Source organism: Trematomus bernacchii, unplaced genomic scaffold (assembly GCF_902827165.1).
Source record: "Trematomus bernacchii unplaced genomic scaffold, fTreBer1.1, whole genome shotgun sequence".
NCBI lineage: Eukaryota > Metazoa > Chordata > Actinopteri > Perciformes > Nototheniidae > Trematomus > Trematomus bernacchii.
In genome coordinates this window covers 5,787,191-5,813,505 of record NW_022987616.1, presented here as the reverse complement: position 1 = coordinate 5,813,505, position 26,315 = coordinate 5,787,191, and the positions used below count along the sequence as shown (strand labels likewise).

The 26,315-nt window shown below is 41.6% G+C and overlaps 1 protein-coding gene across 1 annotated transcript in view; it reads left to right on the top strand.

Moving 5' to 3' along the window:
* LOC117484153 (rab effector MyRIP-like) overlaps window positions 1–26,315 on the top strand; it is a 120,216-nt gene that overhangs the window by 37,549 nt on the left and 56,352 nt on the right. The window contains 1 exon segment of the mRNA XM_034132637.1: window positions 21,650–21,871. Coding sequence (XP_033988528.1) covers window positions 21,650–21,871 — 222 coding nt within the window.

Genomic DNA, 26,315 nt, shown 5'->3' with positions numbered 1-26,315 from the left:
AGGACTCAGGATAGAGGATCCAGGACACAGGATCCAGGACTCCGGATCCAGGACTCTGGATGCAGGATCCAGGATCCAGGACACAGGACCGCAGCAACAGGATCAGCCACGACTCAGGATCCCGGCGTAGATAGACACCAAAAAGAAATGTGGGGGAAGCTGTGTTATTGGGAACTTGAGAGTACACAGGTACAGACAGAGAGAAGGAAGAAGTAAGGTGTCCCCCGACAGTCTAAGCCTATAGCAGCTAAACTAACGTGTCTACGTACATGGACTCCCTTAGGATAGGTTGAGGGAAAGGGGTAGCAAGTAAGTAAGTACTCTTCCTCCAGTCCTTATATTTTGCTAAACTAAGCTAATTGCGTTCATTGCTCCAGCTCTGGCTAAGAATATGAATCTTACCTAAATAAAGAAAGCCAAACGACTAATACTAGGATTACAACATGAGGATCTACTCATTTTATGGCGCATTTCCACTACAGCGCGGAGCTCGCTTTAAGCGTGCCGAGCCGTGCGGGGCCCGTTTTTGGTTGCGTTTCCACTTGGCGTAGTACCGGCTAGCGGGTACTATTTCACAGTTTTTCTGGCCCCATAAAATCGAGGTTCTTTCCGGACCAACAACCAGGCTGAGTCGGGCTGAGTATGCTAAACTAGAGAGAGAATCGCTGGCAAGGGGGCTACAACTACAACAAGATGAACATATTTTACCGTGATTTATTTGTAATACACGTTTCAAAATGATGCCGAAGTAACAACATACTGATACCGGTTAGTAAAAACCATGAATTAATGCTTTGACAAGTCTGCAGACAGACGGCAGGCGAAAAACCTTTTAAAATGCGTGTTTTCTGAATGGAGATTGGCTAAGCTAACGCAGTATATGCTCCGACCGTCCACACTCCCAACAACGGCCTATACAGACATAAATAAAGCAGCGACTGTATTCGCCATGACACAGGCAGTCTGTGGTTTGTACTTGTTTCACTTTTGTCTAGTTTCTGAACAGATATGAGGAGCTGTGAGCTCTGAGTGCTAACAGCTAACGGCTGTGTTGTTTTTCTGGGGTTCTCATTGAAGATGACGTCACGGCTCCGCTTACACTGCGTTACTATAGTTACTGCCCCAGTTCCTAAACTGTAATGGGAATGCGCCATAAAGTGAGCCAGTCCTAACAAGGCCTAACGAGGCCTATCCATACCGAGCGAGGCCGTGTAGTGGAAATGTGCCATTATACTCCTGGGTGATCAGCTAAGCACAGAAAGCAGGGGAACTGCTCCAAAATACAGACATCTCACTAATTAACACACTTTTTAATTCTTATCTTTCTTAATACTTCAGACAGAGCCTGTTTGCCAGCGCTGAGCTCAGCACCTCCTGGCTTTATACTAAACTGGTATTGATCTTCTTATCAAACTCTTAAGCCAATAATCCTATTTCCCAAAATGTTGAATGGATCTTTTTTTCTGTAGGATTTCACGTTTGAAAGAGAGATGGGATGCAGGAATTGATTTTGTTCTCCTTGCTAAGTACTTGACTGCATTTGAAATGGTTGATAAGAATGATCTGCAGTCATTCTTCCCGAGTCGTGTCCATTTATGGCGACATAAATCAGACTCTGATCTATTCGCTGATTCTGAATCCATTTCGGACTTTCTCTCTTCGACGGCCCATCATTCTCTCCGTGTGTGTCCATGCCAGCCAGGTTAACCCTCATTAACATCTACACACTCCAGGGAGCCATTTGTCATGTACATGAGGTGGTGGGGGGGGTGTGACTACTACACACACTTCCAATAATGTCCTGTGGTTTTTAATGAAGATTTATACACCACTGCAAATCAGGAGCCACTCATAAGTCCACATATAGGTCACATGTCAGGCGCTGAGATAAAGCAGCAGATATCGATCTGATGATTGAGTTTTGTGGGGGAAAAGTTGCAGAAACGACCAGGACATGCAATACCTGCTTGTTTTGATAGAACCATGTATTTTTATTCATCATATTGCACTTTGTATATTTGAGCTGAAACTGCTTTTGTTTGAGCTGCACGCTCTTTGTAGCTAACATTGGCGCCATGAGTAAGTAAGTAAGTAAGTAAAACTTTATTTATATAGCACCCTTCTCAACACGAATGTACAAAGTGCTTTACAGTACAGTACACAATTCACAGTACAACTAAAATGTAGAATAAAAGGCATAAAACAACAGCAGGTAATACATAGGATAAAACATACGATAAAACACCAATAAAAGACAGCTACTAACTCACCTCCTCCGACGCCCCAAAGGCCTGACGGAAGAGGTGGGTCTTTAACTGCCCCTTAAAAATCTCTACTGAGGCAGAGGCTCTTAGTGTCTGGGGGAGTTTGTTCCAAAGCCTTGGGGCCACCACCTCAAAGGCACCGTCCCCCTTAGTTTTTAGCCTGGTTCGGGGTACCCTTAGGAGGCCTTGCTCAGAGGACCTCAGGGCCCGGGTTGTGCTGTGAGGGAGGATCAGGTCATGAATGTAGGCTGGGGGGGCTTGAGTGATTTCCCTGAAGCTGCAACTCACTTGAAATTTACTTTTTGTCAATAGGAGTGATAAATAGGCGTATTGTTTGTCAGTCGCTTTTCAAACGGTGTTATCTTCCTAAGCAGAATGGATAGAGGAAGCCTCTGGTGTCACTTCAGAAGGTCATCCTCAGAAACGGCTGAATTATTAGAGACTAAAGATCGATGCACCATGTTTGAAGTCGCTCACAGCTCTCTGTCAGTCTGCTTCTTTTATCCTGTTGCTTTTGCTGCCTGCCATTTAGTTAATTGTGTTTTTGTGTTTTGACACAGCTCAACTTTTGTGTAGCTTTTTAACCCTATAGTCACCGGAGGAAGTCGTGCACTTACTAAGAGACAGACTAACATATTTGTTGTTGTGGTCTTTTAATGAAATGTGTTGACAATAAGTATTACCAGCTCCATCTTGATTTCTTGAGTCAATATCCCAGAGTTTATATCATAATTTATGTTCGAATTAGGGCTGACAAATTGGAAGAAATCAACTATATTGAATATTTGGACTGACATTGCAATCATTATTAGAGGGAATGATCATTTTATCTTTGAAAATGATGTAAACATGGTTATTGTGTCAATACCAGAGAGCATCTGTACAGAAAAACAATATTTTTATTAAGTCAGATTACTGTTTATGGATATTTTTTCTCATATGTTGCCTTCACCATATTGCACTTACTGGGATTTGGGTATTGCACTATAGCCCACATCACGTCCAACATGATTCCTTAGCGGTTATGTTATTCCATCATCTGAGAGTACTATAAGCAATCTATAGATGTATAAACCTGTCTCTCTCGTGGCGTTGACTTGCAGAGGATTTATAAAGCTTTACATTACAGTTCATAATGAGGCGGTCTGGCAGCAGGAGACAGCTGACGGCGATCAGATGGGAGATAAACGTCTGTCGCTGAGAGGGGTTGTGAGGGTGACACTCGCTGATGGTGAAGTAAACACACAGCGTGAACTTCCACACACACAGAGAAACTGCCAAGGATCTGATCTGTTAGTATTGGATCTCAGTCTGAGAGACGTGCCATCAGTGAGAGGGAATGAATGTTCATCACTGTGAGGAGAGGCAGAGATATTTTACAGTTTTTATTGTATTTCCACCATTCAAAAAGCCATTTAACAGCGTTTTCAAAACCAATTTTACACCATAGTATCAGTTTTGTGATGTAGAAATGTGAGTGTGAACTTAGGTCAGTTACTATAACACACACACACGCACACGCACACGCACACACACCTTCATGCTGTTTAGGCCAGGAGCCACAGTGTGACCTATGAGTCAGTGTCAGGATGGATGGCGGGTCGGTTGTTGTCATCGCTGTCACGGCAGTTTGTTACTTCATTAAAGTGAGTTATAGAAGAGAGCAAAAGTCCAGGGACAGTCTGCAGGAGGACGCCTCAAGACCCAAACTGTAGATTATACTGTATCATATTGCCACATACAGTATATTGTATTTATTTAGCAAGTATTTGGCAAATACATACGGTACATAACCCATTGATTTGGACATGCATTGTGAGATGGAGAGGTCAAAGTGAATGTCAAACATATTGGAGAGGAAATAAAAAAAAAAGTATTTCCCCTAGATTGTACGAAAGTCGGAGAACAAGGGAAATATAGACAGACGATTTTAAATGTACTGGGAGTTACCAAATTCTACTTACTGTAGCACCACCATCTCCTTTGTTATGTTGAATGTACATCTTGGCACAAAAGCCTTAAATAACACCTTAAATGTGAAGACAATGATATCACTACAAAAAACATATCTGAATTAGATTTAATTTAAATGTGTAAATTAGTTAGTTTACAACATTTTCTATTATAAAACCCATCTACTCTGCGTGTGACTGCACCTCAGCTGACAAGCGTGTAATGCTTCTATGCAATGAGGCATCCCTTCTGTGTTGCCCTATTGTTCTTTGTGGCTTGTGTAGCTGCAGTGTGTGTGTGTGTGTGTGTGTGTGTGTGTGTGTGTGTGTGTGTGTGTGTGTGTGTGTGTTCTCTGACGGGTGCACAGTGAGTTAAAACGCAGTAATTGCTGGAGCAAAACACTTTTGAGGCTCCTTTCATGTGGCTGTAATCTCGCAGTCATTCAACCTCTGCCTCAGCTACACCTGTCCGCCGGTGATAAATCTCTCCTCAGTTTTCCTCTCTCTCCTTTCCCTCTAACTCAACTGCCTCCAGAAACCCAAGGTGACCAGAACAAGGACATAGTGATGTGATTTTCTCTCTATAAAACCTTTCTCCCTCCCTCTCCCTCTCTAAATCCCCGACGCCTGACTTGTGCGATCCAGTCTTTTTTGTGCATGTGAGCATAAGTTTTGGTTTAGTTGAACACAAGTGCCTCAGTGTACAACACACAGGCTCGTATCTGCACACTTCCCGCTAAGATTAAAAAAAGAAAATACCTTTTATCGCTGAGAGCGCCTCAGGAAATAATAACCGCTTTGAAAATGAATGTTTGGCTTGAAAAGACAAGACCACCGTGCGGTCTGGACCCCCTGTGGTGTAAGCTGCCCAGATATCATACATACAGTATTATGTGTGTTGAGGCTGAGATAATTGTATCTATGAGTGGCTTTATTTGGTTATCTGAGCACACTTGAACATCACAGAGCAGCTCACAGCGGCTGCTATGAGAAAGTTATCCTGCAAGGTTAAAGTCATTTCTCAAGAATGCATCATGACTTTGTAATGAGAGTATTTGAATGCAAACTTAATTAAATAATGTCTGTACACCAGTTCAGACTCTCATATAATTCAGTTTAGTTATAATCTGATTATTCAAATATAGCAATGCAACTAAGATCATCATTTTCTGAGAAGGGACTAACTGCAGAGGAGTTGGCAAGATCAGTATTTAACGGCATGCATTGTGTTCAAATAAGCAACACAACCGCCTTCAATAATGCAAATGTGCATTATTGAATATTTTTCAATATAATTGTAACTGTAAAGAAAGGATAAGCAGGAAAGAACGTGTACTAAATGTAGGAGTATGCTAATGTCCGTAGCAAACGATGTTGTTGTGCTAATGCTAACAATACCGGTAATTCGATTCTTAGGTTCACTTACATCAAATATAAAGCTTGTGTTGTTCGGTGCTATTGGTGGAGATTGTGTGGCATGGATGTGATTCAATGTATTAAATCCACACTCGGTAAGCTACTGTATTTATAAAAAATAATCATGATTAACAAATACACTAGTGACTACGCACTATAATTCAGTGGCATTTAAACTTTATTTATTGATGGACGCTGTTAGCCGATGTTTTGCATGTAAAGAATAGTTTATAGTTATTAAAATGATGATATGTTGGCAGTACTAGCTCCCCTATCTGTCTGTATGCACTTCTGAAACAGATCCAGGAACTGTTTCCCAGGTTAATAGATACAAAGAGTGAATAAAGACTGTGTTCTCTCCGTGCATACTGCAGTGTGGACGGCCTGCAGCAGGTTCATTGTGCCTGACTTGCACCATGAGGCGAGGATGAGGGTCTCCGTCGTGTTGACTCTATTGATTTGCCACCTGCACTGAATTATCATAAATCCAATATGCATGTCTGTCAGCCGGGGGAGTGCATTAGGCCGTCGGTCTGTTATCAACGCTGATCCGTTAGCAAACACGGCTACACTGCAATCTGTCATGATCACTTAGTTTGTTCTACATTTTACTGGGCAGCCTTTTTCCTTTATTCCTCTCTTTACTCTTTCCTTTTGTATTCTTTATAAATGTCTAATTTCCAAGTGCATCATTGCTGTTGAATCGAGGCACTCGTTCAAAATGCACTTAGCTCTGATAAAATGTGTTGCCTCTCTGCTCTCTGTCATTAGCTCAAATCAAAAGTGCTGTGCAGTAACAAATACGCTCCTTCCCCGGCGGCAATCAATAGCTGTGTGTGTGTGTGTGTGTGTGTGTGTGTGTGTGTGTGTGTGTGTGTGTGTGTGTGTGTGTGTGTGTGTGTGTGTGTGTGTGTGTGTGTGTGTGTGTGTGTGTGTGTGTGTGTGTGTGTGTGTGTGTGTGTGTGTGTGTGTGTGTGTGTGTGTGTGTGTGTGTGTGTGTGTGTGTGTGTGTGTGTGTGTGTGTGTGTGTGTGTGTGTGTGTGTGTGTGTGTGTGTGTGTGTGTGTGTGTGTGTGTGTGTGTGTGTGGCCCTTCTGCTGCTGAGTCTGTAACAGATTGATTTATTGTGTGAGAGTGTGATGGGTCTATGTATGTGGGTGTGTGGTCTAATGTGACAATGTGTCAAATCTCACACACACACACACACACACACACACACACACACACACAGTTCCAGCAGGTGGGCTCGAGCAGCTGGTCTCTGGAGTCCAGGTCAGTACCGGAGCCCCCATTATGTCAGAACCACAGCCAAAACCCCCCATCCCTTGTAATTGAATTGGCATCTCCCAAAAAAAACAGCCCCCTCCTCTCTTTCGTCTTGGTTCAGCCCTCAGTATTCCTCTCTGTCTGTCTCACCCTTCCTCTTTATTTCCCTGCATGCATCTCTGCTCTCATCACAGGGGAATTCAGTGAGCGATGCTCTCTTCTGTAACTCTGCGTCCTTGTTGCCACAGAAATAGCCACTCGCTCCCTGGCGGCTATCCCCGGCCTCCTGTGTAATATCCAGCAGCACATCCTCTCGCACCGGCATCCTCTGCTAATACAGCCAACCACCACCGAGCACAGCATATATCTGTTTATTGTATTATATGTGTTGCATTGTTGGAGGAGCTCAGGTCTACACTGTAGCTTTGTGCATATGACAATAAAAGCGTTGTATATCTGAAGAAACAGCATCACAAGCTGAAGGACTTTAAGATGCATATCATTTCATATATTCAGAAGTAGTTATACATGTTCAAATGAAGCTTTTTAAATTTCTAGAAGTGAACTCTCCAACATTATATGACCCACATGTCTTAATGCATTATAGCTCTGATGCAATATGATCTGCTTATAGCTCAGTATAATTGTACATACAGGTAGTCACACACATTATGAATAACATTATATACACATTTTATACTGACTTAAAAGCTCATTTCTTTGCAGGATCATAGTATATTTGTAGGCTCCATCATTTAATGCATTATAATCATTTTAAAATGTATTATAACTACTGTTGTAATGCTTTAGAATATGATTTTAAATTATGCTAAGAGGTCGTTTGGTGGTCAACGTTTTAAGTGTTTTTCTTGCAAAGATTTATTGACTTCTTTTCACTTCACTTAAAACAATTAACGACCACTTAGAGTAACTAAAGAAACTACATTACACAATATAAATTAGTTATTATACACTAAGGATCTTTGCCAAAAATATTGAGAGCTGCAATTATGAAGTGACCTTATAAATCTGATGTATGTATTTGTGTTATGATAACTTTTCTAAAGCATTGCTTCTAAAATCTAAATTATACTGTGCATTAAAATCATAATAATGCATAGCAAGTACGCTTATAAAGTATTATAGACACTCAGAGGAAGTGTTAACGCAGACTCCTAATAGATTTAACGTTTTAAAGCTGTATGAAAAGTATATTTCATGGACACAGGTAGAGCATTAACTGCCTCATAAATCACTCTCATATGGACACGCTGCATTTTCACAGCATATTGTAGACGGCCATTTCTTCCTCGTGGCAGCCCAACAAATGGATTGTTTCTCTCATTCACTACAAACACTCCCCCCTGGATGTGAGCCGCTGTCCCCCCCCCCCCTCCCGTTTCATCCTCTCTTGGCATCCCTCGGTGTGGTTGACACTTAAGCCTCGTTCTGGGCACGTTGGATGTGGTTTTCCTGTGGTGTGAATAGAGATTATTGGGCAGAGGAAAGAACAATCTGGAGCGGCTGCTAATCTGAGAGGAGGCCGGAGAAAAAGGGATGAAGGCAGGCATGATGGAGCTTCAGAGGAGTGTGTGATGAAGTGAGTGATGGGGATTCAAGCAAGGATTAAAGTAGGTAGGAGTGTGTAGGAAGATACTGAGTTAATACAGCAAATATACCTGAATGAAAATCTGCTTTTTTTGTGAAGATTTTGACCTCAGTTTGTCCTTGTTAGCTGTGTGTTTCAAGTGTTTTGACTTTCCTATTTTGCCAATCACTTCTCTTGACACAAAGGAAGTCATGTGCACTGCTCCAGTTTCAATTTCCAAAAGAACATTTCCCCCATAGCAATGCACAGTCACATGTAAAAGCGTATTCCTCCCTTTGAATTTACTCTGTGAATAATGAGAATTTGGAGGGTGAAAACAGTAATATCAGAACGCAAGAATGAATTCCATCACTTCTGAATTATCCGTGCACCTTGCTGAGGTCGCAGTAAACCATCTCCCCCTCTTTATCTCCCTCATTTCCTCACATAGTTGCTTTGCACGCAGGCCGCTCTGATTGGAAACGTTATCAGCGCGGCACACATTCCTCTTGGATTGTTTCCCAAAGTGAGCGCTCGTTATTGGCCTGTTGGATAATCGTCGGCAGCAAAAAGAAATTCAGTTCAGATAGAGACTCCCAGAGAGGAGGGGGGGGATGAAGAGGCTGCCGACGTTTAAAACTGTGGGGAACTTAGCCATGAAGATGGAGTTTGTAACGTGTAAAATGCCCACTCTTACAGGCATGCATAGATGTCATCACGGGTTTAAAAGACTTCAAAAAGTCTCACTTCCTCACGGGGGGGGGAAGTGTTCAAGAAGAGATTCAAAAAGAGTTGGAAGCATGGTAAGAAAATGTGAGGTTGAAACTAAGACAGTAAAGAGTTAACAGTGAGTGTGATTGTATCTTAAAGCAGAGATAGTCAGATAATCTTGTGTAATTGGTTTTCCTCCTGACTGTAGACTTTAATAATTGCTCTGACTTTGCCGTAAAGCTGCGGGTACTGCACATTGAAGATGGATGCAGCCATGTCAATATTAACACTCCCAGTATGTGCATGTGCTGTGTTAATGTGGTCACTCAATGTGGTAGAGCTGCGAGCATTAGTGGACTCATTGATTAGATGCTAATCGATAATATATTGAAGTAATTTCTCTGCAAAAATGGCAGAAAATGCAGTTTTTTTTTATCCTCTCAAATATGGAGATTAGCTGCTCTTCTCTGATTAAATCATATACGTGAACATATAGGTTTTACACGAACAAAACAAGACATTTTAAGACATCACTTTGGAATATGATGGACATTTTTACACAATTTACTGACTTTCTATTGACGAAACCACTAATTGATGAATGAATCAACTTCCTGCACTTACTGTAAGAGCAAAACGTCACATCTCACTAATGCAGTTGATTTATGAGCTACAGTGAGACGTCTGCAGTCCCAGTATATCACGTTAATGAAGTGAACTGAAGTTATTGGAACAATTAAAATCGTTAATGCTTACATCAATCTGGTATTGAGTGTCAGTCGGACCTATCAGAGGCTCTTGTCTTGTCTTTACATGGAGTGTGTCGTCCACATCACTCACGGTAAGACCCTGGGTGTTTCTCAATGTCGAGTACGCTTGCTTGGTAGCACATGTCTTCCGAGTCACTTGCTTCAGAAGCGAGGCAAGAATACTTCCTGGCATTCGGAAAACGAAGAGTGGAACAGGCGAGCAAGTGTGCAGGTGTGCGTCCTATGAGAGGCCCCGCCTCTTACATTTTCCGCCACAGATTTGGGGAAATTGGTCCGTGCGCAAAGCATTGTGGGGATTTTAAGACCGTGGGGTCTACACATGTGCAGCCTCGAAATTTCTCCAAACGAAGTACGCCGGGCTCGGTAGAATTCCAAGTATGCTGGACATTGGTACAGTCCTTCGGCGGCACTCGATGACGTAGTATGCTTGAAATAGTGGCTCTGAAGCAGCTTTACTCGACATTGAGAAACACCCACAGTGTGTCTCTTACATGTTTGCATGTGTTCATCCACTCATGCACGGCTGCATGGTGTGACTGACGCTCCTCTTAGCCTGCAGGGTGTGATGTGATGTATGTAAGGAGATGGAGCAGGTCTTTATGTGAGCCTAGTGAAGCTGCAAGAACGAGTCCCTGTGGACAGAGTTAGGGTTCATTCAGGAGGGAGGGTGTTTCCATAGGAGGAACTACATCCTCAGGTGATGGTATTATGTCACAGTCCTCTTTTCTAACAACTGGTGCATATATGCAAGTCTAAAAATAGGTGATGGACTCCTTTTAGGGAAGAATGCCTTTCTGTTTTCCTTTACCGTCTTTTGATGTTGGACGTCACACTGCACCAGAAACAGAATTAGTATACAGTGTTTGTTCCTTCTTCTTTAAAACCAGAGTTGGTGATCTTTTGGAAAGACTAACAAGGACGCTTTTTTGTTTCGTCGAGGTTAAATGAAAATGAAATTTGTGGTTAAATTACTGATTTTGTAAATGGAGTCTAGTGGCTTTGAGGAGAGCATATTAATCTCCTGTTTTTGATAGTTGTCCAGTGCCCTGATGAATACAGCTGCTCCTGCATATAGTTATTTTGCTTGCCAATGAACACAGATTGTACACTTTCCCACTAAAGATACAAATCCAGATGTGATTGGGTTTTAGTGTCCAGTGGGAAATGCGCTTTATATACATTTTGCAAAAAAAAAAATGCACAAATACAGTTGTGGATCCCAGAGATACAAAGCAGAACAGATGTCAGTATATCCCATATCATCATCATGTAGGCGGACAAGCGTTAGCATTTCACTGTCACAGACAAGAAGGAGGATGTTCTGACATTTAGGAAACTGAGCACTCCTGGGATTTATTGTTGCAGTGACATTATAGAGGTGTGTGTGTGTGTGTGTGTGTGTGTGTGTGTGTGTGTGTGTGTGTGTGTGTGTGTGTGTGTGTGTGTGTGTGGTGTGTGTGTGTGTGTGTGTGTGTGTGTGTGTGTGTGTGTGTGTGTGTGTTGTGTGTGTGTGTGTGGTGTGTGTGTGTGTGTTGTGTGTGTGTGTGTGTGTGTGTGTGTGTGTGGTGTGTGTGTGTTTGTGTGTGTGTGTGTGTGTGTGTGTGTGGTGTGTGTGTGTGTGTGTGTGTGTGTGTGTGGTGTGTGTGTGTGTGTGGGTGTGTGTGTGTGTGTGTGTGGTGTGTGTGTGTGTGTGTGGTGTGTGTGTGTGTGTGTGTGTGTGTGTGTGTGTCATTTCAAGTGACATACAGAAAATGAGAACAGTTTCTTGTCGCCCTGAGCGTCTCATACACCTGCAGAATGATAGGATAAAAAGAAGACATAATGTGCAAAGCCTCGTCCATGCCTGATGTCTGATATTTGATATGTGTATTGAATATGAGAGAGAAGGAGAAGAGAGAGCAAAGAGAGTCTGTGTTTCCTCTTTATTCATGCGCTGGAAGAATAAACCACACCAAGGCCACCACAGAATGAAAACTGAACATGATTAATAATGAATGTTGTATAAATTAGCTACGTTTCTTTGCAAAATACAAGGAGTTTGAACTCCATGTCGGAAACTAGGTTTCTAACCACAGCCAGACATATAAATACAAATGTTTCAAGAGAGTTCAAAAGAGTGAAGCGTGAGGAAACAGGAAGTGGTTCGAGGCATTTTTAGTCGCTGTTCAGAGTGAAATATCTCAACAATTGTTAGAAAGATTACCATCAATGTAAAACAAAGATCCATCTTCCACTCGGGATGAATTAAAATCACTTTGGTTTATAAAGATTTCATATTATCAGCCTCTGCTCTACTTTTGCATTTACGCTTATTACCAAGAATGAAGATGGACACATTATGCTAACCATTAGCATGCTAGTATTGTCGTTGTGAGGATGTTAGCATGCTAGCATTCAGCTCAAAGTACCACTGAGCTGCAGGCATGACTTTAGACTATATATCCTTATTATTCCATGCCTTACTCTGATATAATATATGCAGAATTGATGTTTGTTCCTCATCATAGCACCCTGGACTGTATCTCCTGGTTTAATAGCAAACCCTCTGAAAATGTACTGTGTGTAATCATTTTCTCTTTTTTAATGTATAATGCCACTCTGGGTCTATTTCCCTTTCATTGGTTCCTTATCATTAGTTTTCTCATACTTGGTGGGAATTTCCATTTGCAGTTTTTTACCTTCTTTCCCTTTTGGTTATAATGAAAATTATAAAAGTACAAAGACCAGAGGCTGAGTGTGATTAATGAACTGATGGGAAAGCTCTGTCTCTCTGCTCTCTGCTGCCTTCAAGGTGTCATAAAAACATTCTCTCTTTGTGTTTTTGCTGATGAATCCAGTTCGCTGCTTTTTTGGACATTTATTTCTGCTAAATGACATTTTTCATCTCATGGGGACATATTTTAATTTCATATACATTTAATTAAAAAAAGATGCTGATACAAAATGACTTCCAGACACTTCTGCTTCCGAGCCGTGAAGAGTGAAGCCTGCGTTTAGAGTCACCTGCAGGAGTGAATGTCCTCAGATGTCAAACAGGATGACAGCTGCATTATATATCGCTCCGTCATTTCAAGTCGCTCAGCCCTCGATTTACCAGATGGTGCTGGACAGAGAAAATTACCTTTCTGGACTCTCGAAACTCTCACTGTTGTCAGAGATATACTTACACAGTTTCCTGGAGAACTGCTATTTGTCAAACACTCGTGGATGAGAGTGCTGATGTCAAAAAGTAGAACTGTGCGGAGTGAAAGATACTTTAGCACTCATCATCCTGCAGCAGATTCCCCAGTTCATACTGCACCTCTTTTCCCCCTCTGTCTGAAACCAGAGCCCAGTCTGCTCTGATTGGTTAGCTGGCTGGCTCTGTTATGATTGGTCAACTGCTTAGAGATGTCCCGCTCCTTAGCCTATCGCGTACAATGTGTTGTCGCTAGCCAATAGAAGCGCAAATGTGATGTCACTGGAGGGAACATAGGGGATTTTAGCCTTTGCAGACCATTAACTAAAACCTATATAACAGGAAAGGGAAAAGTCCAAAAAGCAGAATAGCAGAGGTGGGAAGTAGTGGAGTACAAATACTTTGTTACTGTACTTAAGTACATTTTTCTGGTATCAGTACTTTACTCAACTACTTATTTTTCTGATGACTTTTTACTTTGACTTCTTACATTTTGAACACAAATACCTGTACTTTCTACTTCTTACATGTTGAACACAAATACCTGTACTTTCTACTTCTTACATTTTGAACACAAATACCTGTACTTTCTACTTCTTACATGTTGAACACAAATACCTGTACTTTCTACTTCTTACATTTTGAACACAAATACCTGTACTTTCTACTTCTTACATTTTGAACACAAATACCTGTACTTTCTACTTCTTACATTTTGAACTCAAATACCTGTACTTTCTACTTCTTACATGTTGAACACAAATACCTGTACTTTCTACTTCTTACATTTTGAACACAAATACCTGTACTTTCTACTTCTTACATTTTGAACACAAATACCTGTACTTTCTACTTCTTACACTTTGAACACAAATACAGTACCTGTACTTTCTACTTCTTACATGTTGAACTCAAATACCTGTACTTTCTACTTCTTACATGTTGAACACAAATACCTGTACTTTCTACTTCTTACATTTTGAACACAAATACAGTACCTGTACTTTCTACTTCTTACATGTTGAACTCAAATACCTGTACTTTCTACTTCTTACATGTTGAACACAAATACCTGTACTTTCTACTTCTTACATTTTGAACACAAATACCTGTACTTTCTACTTCTTACATTTTGAACACAAATACCTGTACTTTCTACTTCTTACATGTTGAACACAAATACCTGTACTTTCTACTTCTTACATGTTGAACACAAATACCTGTACTTTCTACTTCTTACATGTTGAACACAAATACCTGTACTTTCTACTTCTTACATTTCCCAAACAGGCTGGTTCCTTTAGTTTGAATGTGTGTTTGGTGGCGTGATCATTATTATTTAGAGTCATTGCGTGCCTATTGATTTGAACACGATCCGTGTATCCATCATTTCCTGGTCTTCTCTAAAGAAGAGGGACCAATGAAAACGTTGTCATGTTGCCGTTGTTCAGCATGGAAACATTCATTAGCTAACAATGACATTATTGTTCTATTAATATAAAGGGAGGTCAGGTACTCTTTAAAACAGCTGCTAGTTATGGGTACTTTTTACTGAAGTACATTTCAAAGCCTGTTTACTTTTACTTGAGTAAAGAAGTTTAGTCAGTACTTCTACTTTCACCAGAGTATTTTTAAACACGAGTATCTGTACTTCTACTTGAGTAAAGGATGTGTGTACTTTGCACTCTCTGCAGAATAGGACCTCTTTAAATGCTCCAGTTGTATACCTTAAAGTGACAAATATATCTGTGCAATTGATAGGAATGTCTTCCATCACCTGCAGAGCTCAATCAACAATTTACCAACAACAGAAACTCTACCTTGAAACGTCTGACGCACGTGTCGGTCTGCCCCTGCATTGCAGAGGAGAAAGAGGCTTGAGATTATCTACAGTAGTTTCTCTCCACTCTCTCTTGGAGCTGGCATTTACTGTAAGTTGGATGAGCTGAGTAACTCTGCTTCGCCCAGTTGGACTCCAAATGCAAATGTTACGCTTTGATTAAACCAAAAATGGGCTCCCTTCTTATAGCTTTTTCACCCTGGAGCAGATGAAATTCTTCCGGCTCTAATGCACAAAGATGCAGATTGTAATGCATGGATTCACACATAACACACAGACAGGAAGGCACACACACAACACAGTGTTAATGTGTCACCTCAGGCTGAACAACAGCACGAAAGCATTGCTACGTGGAGCATACGAAGACAGATATACACACACACACACACACACACACACACACACACAGATCTACGCAGGGATAAGAAAGCAACATCTCCACACTTGAGATTGCCCACTTTCAATTAAAAGCACCTTTTAAGAGCCTCGATCAATTCACAATTACCAAGTGCATCTCGCTACTGTACGCTTCACATCAGCTCAGATCGATAGACACACACATGAACACACTTAGACTCCACACACACGCACACACACACACACACACACACACACACACACACACACACACACACACACACACACACACACACACACACACACACACACACACACACACACACACACACACACACACACACACACACACACACACACACACACACACACTGTCTCTGTGTGATTACCAGTGTAACGCTGCTGTGTGTTTCCTCTGCAGCGGGCGATCAAAGCTCTGATCAAACTCTCTCTGCTTCATCGTCAGGGTCTTCTCCTTACACTACAACATGGCTCCCTCTCTTTTTAACAATACGCTGCCTCCTTTTTATTTCTTCTTGATTGTAGTGCATCTCTCTGCGTTCTCAAAGAAAGTCAAACTATATTTAGCAGAGAGACTTTCTCTGCATGTCGACCTGGGCTTTCTATATCCTTAGTTGTGTGTGTTAGATCCTTATATATATATATATCCCTGCAATGCTGAACACACGTGGGTTTGATTTATGCAATTTCATTTCAATAGTCCCACACAATTTTCTTATTATTGACTTCCATTCTTTATGCATGGAGGTTATTGGCACATGGAGGGTGCATAACAAAACATCAAAGTAGGCAGTAATATGCCTTGATTAAATATGTATATTAAAGCTTTTTTGACTGATATTGCATAGATTTTTCTTCCACTATCGGAGGAAATTATCATTTTAATCCTTATTTCCTTTAAAAAATATAAGAAAATGATAATAATTTGACTTTATTTTGCAATGATCTGCTCAAACAACTGATTTTCTTTTTTAGTAAGTCAGTACAATCCGATTTGTATCATCTCTGCAGCACCACAATACTTCATTCAAAATGTTGGTCTCACACACATTTCCCTTTGCGACTGCAGTGGTTTGGATATTGTTTATTAGGGACTTCAATAAAACTCAAATTAATTATTCAACACATAAAGTTTTACTGTTATTATCATTATTCAGATGCTCATACTTAGCTTTAAAATGTGGTTTCTCCTGGTTTTCTTTTATAACGTTATCAATGTTACAGATGTTACACTGTGCATACGATAAGATAAAAATGAAATTATAAATAACTATAAAATAAGAAATGAATTAAAATGAACATATATACATTTCAGTCAGACAACTCACGTGTTTATTTAACATGTTTATTAGAAGCAAGCAGCAGCGACGTGGAAGTAGCTGCAGCAATAGCAGCAGCAAGCAATGCATGGAGAGAGATCTGGCAGGTTAAATAGAGCGGCATGTTAAGGACACTCTGTTTGGTTGGTTGTAGAGTGGCAAGGGGCGTTATGTATGAATGCAGCATAAGTGCTTGAGTTGACTGCCTGAACTAGCTCGCCCCATATTTGGCCATGTGTACATATTATTTACATGTGTGTGTGAAAACAGGGACATAAAGATCCACACTCATACATCCTGTGTTAGTACTGTATAAGCAGTCAGAATATTGAAAATGTAGATTGTAGATTTCCAAATTAGCATTAAATTGCATATTCTAAACCCAACAGTGATTAATTTGCAGCTCCTCTGAGTCACCACGTTGCTCAGGCGGTCAGCAGTGCGTTGAGAGCGGTAACTCACTGATAGGAGAACAGCTGCTGAGCGGGCGATACATCACTCTGAAAAATCAAACTGCGATTGTTTTTGTTTTACTGGCCCGGCTGCAGCTGGACCTCAGGATGACATTATCTTGATTACAAATCTGACTGTGATATAATTCAACTTCACCTGGAGAACTTAAGGCTGTCTGTTTGTCAGCTGCAGGACACAGGAATGGATTTCTAGCAGAAAGAGAAAGTGAACATTCAGCACAATTATTCTCCAGGAGTGACAGGCAGTCAGAAATACATTACATATTATTAAATCCACATACCATGCCCAGAGTTTAAATTAGAAATGATTTCGTGTTCACCCTACCCTCTGCACATTTACATAATCAATCGTTTTTAATTCTGGAGTTTGGTGTAAACTTCCAGCGTGTAAAGAACTTTGTTGTCCTCTCCTGAGCTACCTCCTGACATTCATGCAAACCACTTGTAACATTATAATCGACACATGCAAATCAAATGTTCTTTGTAAAGTGTTTAAGGTGAGCAAATCTTCATCTGCAGTCAGAAATGTTCATTATCCTTTAATACTTTCATCACTAATGGAGTCTCAACACTTTGATTCTGGGCTCTTCATTGAAACACGCTCCAACCCTCAAATGGGCAATCACATATCAATAATTTGGTGAAATTGATTAATATTTCTAGTCTAAAATGGCACATTGCAAAACATTTCTTGAAAACATGACTTTTATTTCCCAGCTTGCACTCTGTTTCTGCTGTCATACATTTCCCATTAAGGGTATAGATTTATATATTATTGAACCCTTTGTTTTCTATTTTACACCTATGTTTTACACCCATATTACACTGTTATTACGCCTTTATTACACCCAAATAACAACCATATTACACTGTTATTACGCCTTTATTTCACCCAAATAACACCCATATTACACTGTTATTACACCTTTATTACACCCAAATAACACCCATATTACACTGTTATTACGCCTTTATTACACCTAAATAACACCCATATTACACTGTTATTACGCCTTATTACACCCAAATAACACCCATATTACACTGTTATTACGCCTTTATTACACCCAAATAACACCCATATTACACTGTTATTACACTATTAGTACACCCATATTACTCACATTTAAAACCAATATTTCACCCATTTTATACTTTCATTACACCCATATTACATCATTATTACACCAATTTAACATCCATATTACACTGTTATTACGCCTTTATTACACCCAAATAACACCCATATTACTCCATTATTACACTATTAGTACACCCATATTAGTCACATTTTTACACTATTAGTACACCCAGATTACACACATTTAAAACCAATATTTCACCCATTTTATTTTACTTTCATTACACCCATATTACATAATTATTACACCGATTTAACATCCATATTACAATGACATTACACCCATGCTGCACAGTGACACAGCCTGTCAGAGGATAGAGAAACCATTTGAGGCTTCATGTGTTTAATGTATTACTGCTGGACCTTTCCAACTATTTTATGGCATTTATTTAAATTGAGCAATCGGCAGATTAAATGATGATATACACCTTAAAGTTGACCTGACCAAACTTTTAATATCATAGAATCACAACGTGTGCAAGTTGGATTTAATTGAATGACCGACCTTGTTGAATTAATACAAATGTGTGTTTTCCTCCGTCTGAGTTTTAATGAGTTTTACTCCATGAAATATGAGTCTGTTAATAGGAAACGTAAAGGAGTCGCCTCCTTGTTTAATTTTTAAAATCAAATGACTTCCTCCTATCCCCTGCTTCTTTTATAATAAACACAAATAATGGATTGAGAATCAAACTCAAAACACAAGCCTGTGAACCTGACATGATCATAACATGTCCCATTAAATGTTTTAGAACAAGGAGATAAAGTGTAACTGCTTGTGAACAATTAACATACGTGTAATTTAAAGGTCTCTTGCTTATAAAGAGTGACCATGTTGGTTTTTACGAGCTGATCGCTGGCACCTGGACGTGTGTCTCCGTCACACCAGCGTTTGATGTCTCATTACCAGAGATGAGAGTTAATGTGAGGGAGTCCAGGCATGACAAACCCTCCTTGTCCTTGGGTATATATATATATATATGTGTGTCTTCGCCCACTCATTTAATTAAATGGCCGGAGCTAGCCGCCATAACTGGGCTGTTCATTAAACCAGACAGAGGCAGAATGGATCCTAATCAGACCTGAAGGGAATGATTTCCTGGCAATGACTTTTTTGCATTTTTGAGATATGAATGGCTCTGTTTTGGATATGTGTGTTTGTGTTACTCAGACAATAAGAATCTGTAGCCTGGAGGTTTGTTCAGAGACTTTTAATTTGATTGGGGGCCGACAATTTCCCAGAAGCAGTGACCTTGCACGTGCAGAATCCTCCGTCTGATCATCTCGGTAGATAATTGTGTGTATCTGTATCTACACCGTGCATATGCCAACCACTGTCCTTCCTCACATGACACTGTATATGAAATGGTTTGTTCGTCTTGTTAATATGCTGCGTCTAATGGTGCGCATGAAAAGCAATCAGTGAGGCAGCCGAGGATCTGCTTGAGGAGCAGCGTTAATAACTTAGGGAAGCAGGAGATTGCAATGCCCCCGCTGGCTCTGCAGATAGTACAGTACACACAGGAAACTCTCAATATGCTGCATTCAGCACTACGTTTGCTGTACACTCCATGGTCGAGGTTTGGATGCATACATACATATTGCAGCCTACTTACTCACAGGATATATTTTACTTTTTGTTTCATCTGTGGACACACAACTTTTTCAGGAACGTGTCTTGCATGCATTCAGTACATATCGTTCCTATCTTGCTATAAAGGGTATTTCATGCACATATACAGTACTGTAAATGGCCTCTGTGTGCAGGTCTAGGATCAGTGCATGCTGCATTCTGGCTGTGTACAGAACAGCAGCTTGAATAATTTACTCCCCGCCCATCGGAGCTGAACGCACCTTCACACCTCCATCTTTTCTCCGCTCACTCCTAATGACAGCTGATGGGTGACGGTGTAAACACCAGTTAGTGTTTTGCTCAGTCCCTCCTCCTCGTTGGGTATTATTTTAAACACAATTGGCACGGGTGCAATATGCACTCATGATGAAAGGTTTATGATCTAAATGCAAAACATTATATAATTTATTGCAGCCTCTGCTCATGGTGCTCAGTCAGCGCGAATCCTACAGAGGAAAAACCTACGTTCATAATTGATGTGGAGTTCAGCCACGGATGGCAATGCTGGTTAACAAACTGATTAACAGTCGGGATAACCCAGCATCTCTTTGACGGATTGGATTTAGGCTATTTTTAGCATTTAAAAATGAAATGCACATGAAAAAACGAATAAAAAGAACCATGGTTAGGATCAACTTACTTCCAATAAGCAACATGTATTATCATTTAATCACTCAATCAATTACAAAACCACAGCTCAAACAAACCACTGTGTTTGCCTTGTAATACCTACTGATCAGCGCGAACCAATCAAGAGTGTGAAAGGGATAAAAAGACGACATTCAAACCAACCTGTGACATTTTTACTTTGATTGAATTCTATTTTTTTATTCAGTTCAATCGACAAAAACTCCCCACAAATTGATATTACATACTTTGGAAATTATAAGCCTCATCTGTACATTATTTATTGCTTTGTAAATTGTTTGTGGAGTTTTTAATTCCACCAGATCCCAGAATGAATTCCGATAAATATATATTTTTAAGCGATTTAATAGAAAAACCTGACTTTCTGAACTCAAATGCTCTGAAATAACTCATCTGAATATAGGGGGATTTAATATACTTGTGTGCAGCTGTTGGTGGCGGATGTTATTTGATTTTTAAACAAGCTATTCAATTCAGTCTATAATCCTAATAGTTCATTAGTGTGAACAATAGTCTGAGGCGTTCAGATGAGTGAGACTGTGCTGCTCATCACTGCTGTAATTATTGGATTTAAAAACATCTCCGTATAACTGTGGACGCTTTGTCTTTCTCAGAGGACTTCTGTGTGTTGAACAGCAGCAGGGGACCTTCCATTTTACAACTATTTCTTCCAATGTACCATCATCCTCCTCATCCTCACATGCCCTGACAAAAAATGCAATGTTTTCCACGTGTAAGACAACATGCCGTGTCTCCTCAGCTGTCTTGTGACTGATGCGGGCGAACAACGCACGCCACATCGTGCCAAATTGAAATGTCAGGCATCACGTTAATTCCTCAGAATCAGAGTAAGAGAGGGAGTGTTTCACCAAAGCCATGACCCCTTCTGCCCTTCCCTCTTCTTGTTTAAATACACACGTTTTTTCATTGTTAATTTACAACGGCATCTCCAATCATTCCGCATCGCCGTCCTCCACCAGACGCTCACTTTCTCTCTCTCTCTCTCTCTCTCTCTCCCCCTCCCTTTCCCTTTCCCTCTCTCTCTCTCCTCCTCTCCCTCTCCCGGTTTTCAGTGAGATGAAGCAGGAGCTGGCGGAGGAAGGCAGCAGATGCTCCATCCTCACCAAGCAGCACCGCTTCAACGAGCACTGCTGCATCCGCTGCTGCGCGCCCTTCACCTTCCTCATCAACCCCAAGCGCCTGTGCCTGGACTGCCAGTACAACGTCTGCAAGACCTGCTGCACCTACAACAAGAGGGAGCAAGCCTGGCTGTGTGCCGCGTGCCAGAAGGGCAGGTTAGTGCCTTCACACACATACACTCACACATTCACACACACATGCCGGCGGCGAGAGGAGCTGTGATGCCGGAGTAAGGAGAGGAAATTAGGGATTTAGGGAGGAAGTGTTAATATGGAGACAGATGTGAGGACTTAGATGGTGTCAGCGCTGCAGGGGGGATGTTTTGGACGTCCAACTCTTATTCATTTCTTATGCAAAGTCAACATGTTTCCTCCCTTTTTTGAACATTCCTCGTAGTTGTACAGCAGAGGAGGGAGGAGACGGGCACATCAAGGGATTCGATAATAAAAAGGGTGGTGGAAGAGGGGGAGAAATTGAGGGGAACGTGCGTGTAAGTAATGTGTGTGTCGGGGGGGAAAGATAATATGTACACTGCTGAAAGACACACACAGAAGAGGGACCAGCTGACTGATGTGCCGCGCAACTCCCACAATTGTTGTTTTCTTGATCTGTTTGTTTTCCATTCTGCTTTGGTCCCCTGCTTTACAAACTGGATATCAAGGGGGCGCGCATTTATGATTTATTGAACAAGAGGAAAACAATCTGAGGGACTAGAAGAGGCAGCTGCTTGTGTATGAATATGCAGAAGTGTGTGTCGGTGTCAGTCAAGGCTTATTATGCATGCATGTGTGTCCGAAGCCTTGGGAGATGTTCTAGTGCCCCGACGAATATTAAGCTTTCTCTGAGTCTGAGCGGCGAGGGCGGGGTGTTGGAAATACTATAACGCCAGTCGGTCTCTACGGGGAAATGATAGCGAGTGATCTGGGGATATAATATGATCGTAACATATATGTTGTGTCTTCTTAAGGGTCTATATGTGGCGGTACTGTTCCCTGGGCTGCTGTTGGTGCTAATGTCCTCCTTCAGATATATAGAGTATAAACTCCCCAGGTCATTGGGTGTGATTTAGATCCAGAAAAGCAGACATGAAGGTGTTGTTCACTTTGGATTTTCCGCCCTTTTTTTTGTGTGTGTTGAAGCTGAGGTGGACAGGACTCCACTTGGCCTGATTTCTTCCCTTCTCAATCTCAGAGCTTCGTCTCTTTGTGTCTTTTATTGATCTTTGCAGCGCTGGGTATTGAGTTAGACTCGCTGCCCTGCTGTAAGAAGGGAGGAAGACGAAGGGAGGAGTGTGGGCAGAGAGGAGAAGGAGGGGAAAGAGGATGATGGCAGTCCGGAGAGGTGGCGAGGTTTGCATCGATCCCCTCCTCTTCCTCCCTCTGTCTGCCTCGGGCTCAGCGCTGCTCTCATTAGGGCTCTGGACTGAGTCACGGATGGACCTCGTGTCACAACACTGCCGTTTACCAGCAACACATAAATACAGCACTTTTCATTAGCGCATTAAAGGGCTTAAATCTGGTTTTAACATGAATTCCTCTCTGTCTCTGCGGGTATCAGTTGGAGCAGTGATTTACAGCTCAGTTCAGCTCCAGGCTCCAGCAGCACTCGGCAGTATTTTGGAAATAGCTATTAGTGTGGATGATTGCAAAGAAAATGCTTTGATTTGACGCTGAACAGACTGGGAAATAACGAAAGGGCCGTCCTTAGGCAGTGAAAAGAACGCTAATGAAGTCATTTTGTGTCGTTTGCATGTCATTTACAGTATTTTAAAGAGAGAATGAGACAGTATGAGCCCAAATGAACACATTTGGAAAAAATGCTATATCCATTCATCATAAATGGGTAGCAGTCTTACGCTCTCCACTCCTGGATATTAAGAAACTATAGCATATGAGCACACATTAGCATAGCTTAGAAAATATGAGCGGACATACATTTAAAAAATCCTGTCCCAGCATAAAAGTGCAAGATGTGCTGCTTGATAACAAATAAATAAGATATATGAACAGCAGGGTAATCAGTCAGTCCTCCTGGATGTCAGTGTTGTTTTTGGCTTTTTTACCATTTCTGAGGGAATTCTGATGAATCAAAATGCAAAAAATCAGTCACGAAAGGCAACAAAGTGCCAACTGGTCTCACTCACATGCACCGGCTGTCCATCAACATTCACAGCGTCACAACCACGCTGTGCACAGACGCCACCCGTCTGGGGAGAAGCAGATTTGTAATCCCGGCACACATGGACACACACTCACGGCCTAAAGTCACCCACACACACACACACATGGATGCACGTAGGAATGTCGTGAATGTCGTGCACATCCGGGCGGACACATGGCTGCGAGCGAACAGACATGTGAGCGCAGCATGCATCGATTAAACGGTGCTTAGTTTTGAGCCGATGTAGTTGAGGTGGACACTCTCATTGATTGGTTGTCAGTCGATGTGAGATGATGACAGATGGCGTGTAAAGAGAAAAGACTCGGTGCATCAGCAGCTTCGCCATAACACCTTCAGACTCTTGTAAATTGCTCACACACACACACACACACACACACACACACACACACACACACACACACACACACACACACACACACACACACACACATAGATTCCCCTCGTAAGTGAGTGGGACAAGCATGACCATTTGCAGTCTGGGAGAATTAACAGTAAACACACAGACACACACACACAGACACAGACACACACACAGACACACACAGACACACAGACACACAGACACACACATCAAAACATTTCTACTGGAATCTGAAGAGTCTTGTTTTGGCTCCACAGCCGAAGCAGAGGGGGGGCATCTTTTAGTGCAGGAGATGAAGGTCAAGAGGATGAGGGTGGGGGGGGGGCAGGAGGAAGAGGAGAGGGGGAGCGACAGAGGAGGAACGTCCCAATTATCCGAGAGAAATGTCATTAAATTCTCCTTTTGTTTTGAGTCTCGCTTTGAGTCGTAGCGCTGCCTTTTTATTTTGTAGTCTCTTTTATATGTCTTTCTTCCCCCGACCCCCTCCTCTCTGTCACCTCCCCCCACCCCCTCCTCTCTGTCACCTCCCCTCACGCTCTGCCTTATGAACTCTCCATTTTCCACATTTACATTTGAGCTGCTTCTCTGTGCTTAATCTGCAGAAATGGACAGTCAGTCCTCAGGGCATGGAATGATACACGATATACTCTAGTGTGTGTGTGTGTGTGTGTGTGTGTGTGTGTGTGTGTGTGTGTGTGTGTGTGTGTGTGTGTGTGTGTGTGTGTGTGTGTGTGTGTGTGTGTGTGTGTGTGTGTGTGTGTGTGTGTGTGTGTGTGTGTGTGTGTGTGTGTGTGTGTGTGTGTGTGTGTGTGTGTGTGTGTGTGTGTGTGTGTGTGTGTGTGTCTAGCAATACACTAAAGTGACAAACTGTTCTTACCACATTATGGCTCTCGTAATCTCATCCTAACGCATGACTGTGAGGAGATTATGGCATCTGCTGCAGACCTATACCGTACGCACACACACACACACACACACACACACACACACACACACATAAACAGGAGAGGCTTACACACAAGCACATGCATGCTGTAGACGTAATGCACACACTCTCCCTGGGCATTTTAATTCAATTGAAATGCATTTTGCATTTCATTCCTTTTAATAAATTGTATTCAGGGGGACTTACGTTTGCATGCATGGAATCACATCATCATACTGTGTGCATTAGACAAATGCAAAGAATACAGAGCAACAGATACAGGAGAATAAGCACAGACACACACAGCTGACGGTAAAGTGCAACACTATCCACATGTCGTATTTTAAATGTGGTGCTGTTTTTATGGTGTAGCCATGTATAGCTGACAGGCACACAGACACAGACACAGACACAGACAACACACACACACACACACACACACACACACACACACACACACACACACACACACACACACACACACACACACACACACCCAGAGTCCACATGTGATTATTTGGTTGATTCCTTGCGATGGGGCTGCATCCTTTTAAAGGCCAAGCAGGATCTGATTGGCTCAGAGGCCTCAGGACACGAGCTAACAAACGACGGAGAAGGTTACTGCTGTTCCTTCAACATGCAACCACACACACACACACACACACACACACACACACACACACACACACACACACACACACACACACACCGACAGATATCACTGGCATGTCACATCGAGTCATGTTACAATAGCAGCTCCTGTCACTTTCTCAGAGACTGACCATACTAGCCGTTTGGTTTCATGTATAAGGAGACATGAAGAGGAGGTTTACCATCAGGTGTTCTGGAAAGCCTGAACAGAAAACCCAAAAGAGCACATTTATCACTTGTTTAGGCTCTAATTGTAGGACTTGGGACTTGAATGCAAAGACGTGAGACTTACTTCATACTTCAAAAAGACATACTTGTTTCCCATCTCTGTTAGAAATCAGGAATTGCATTTTTTTTGTACTGCACAGTTTCTATAACCCTTCACCTGCTTCTGTTCTCTTTACCTGCCTCCATTAATATCTCTGTACAAAAGTATGCATCTTTCTCTTATGTCTATGCATGTATATTCCTCTCTAAGGAT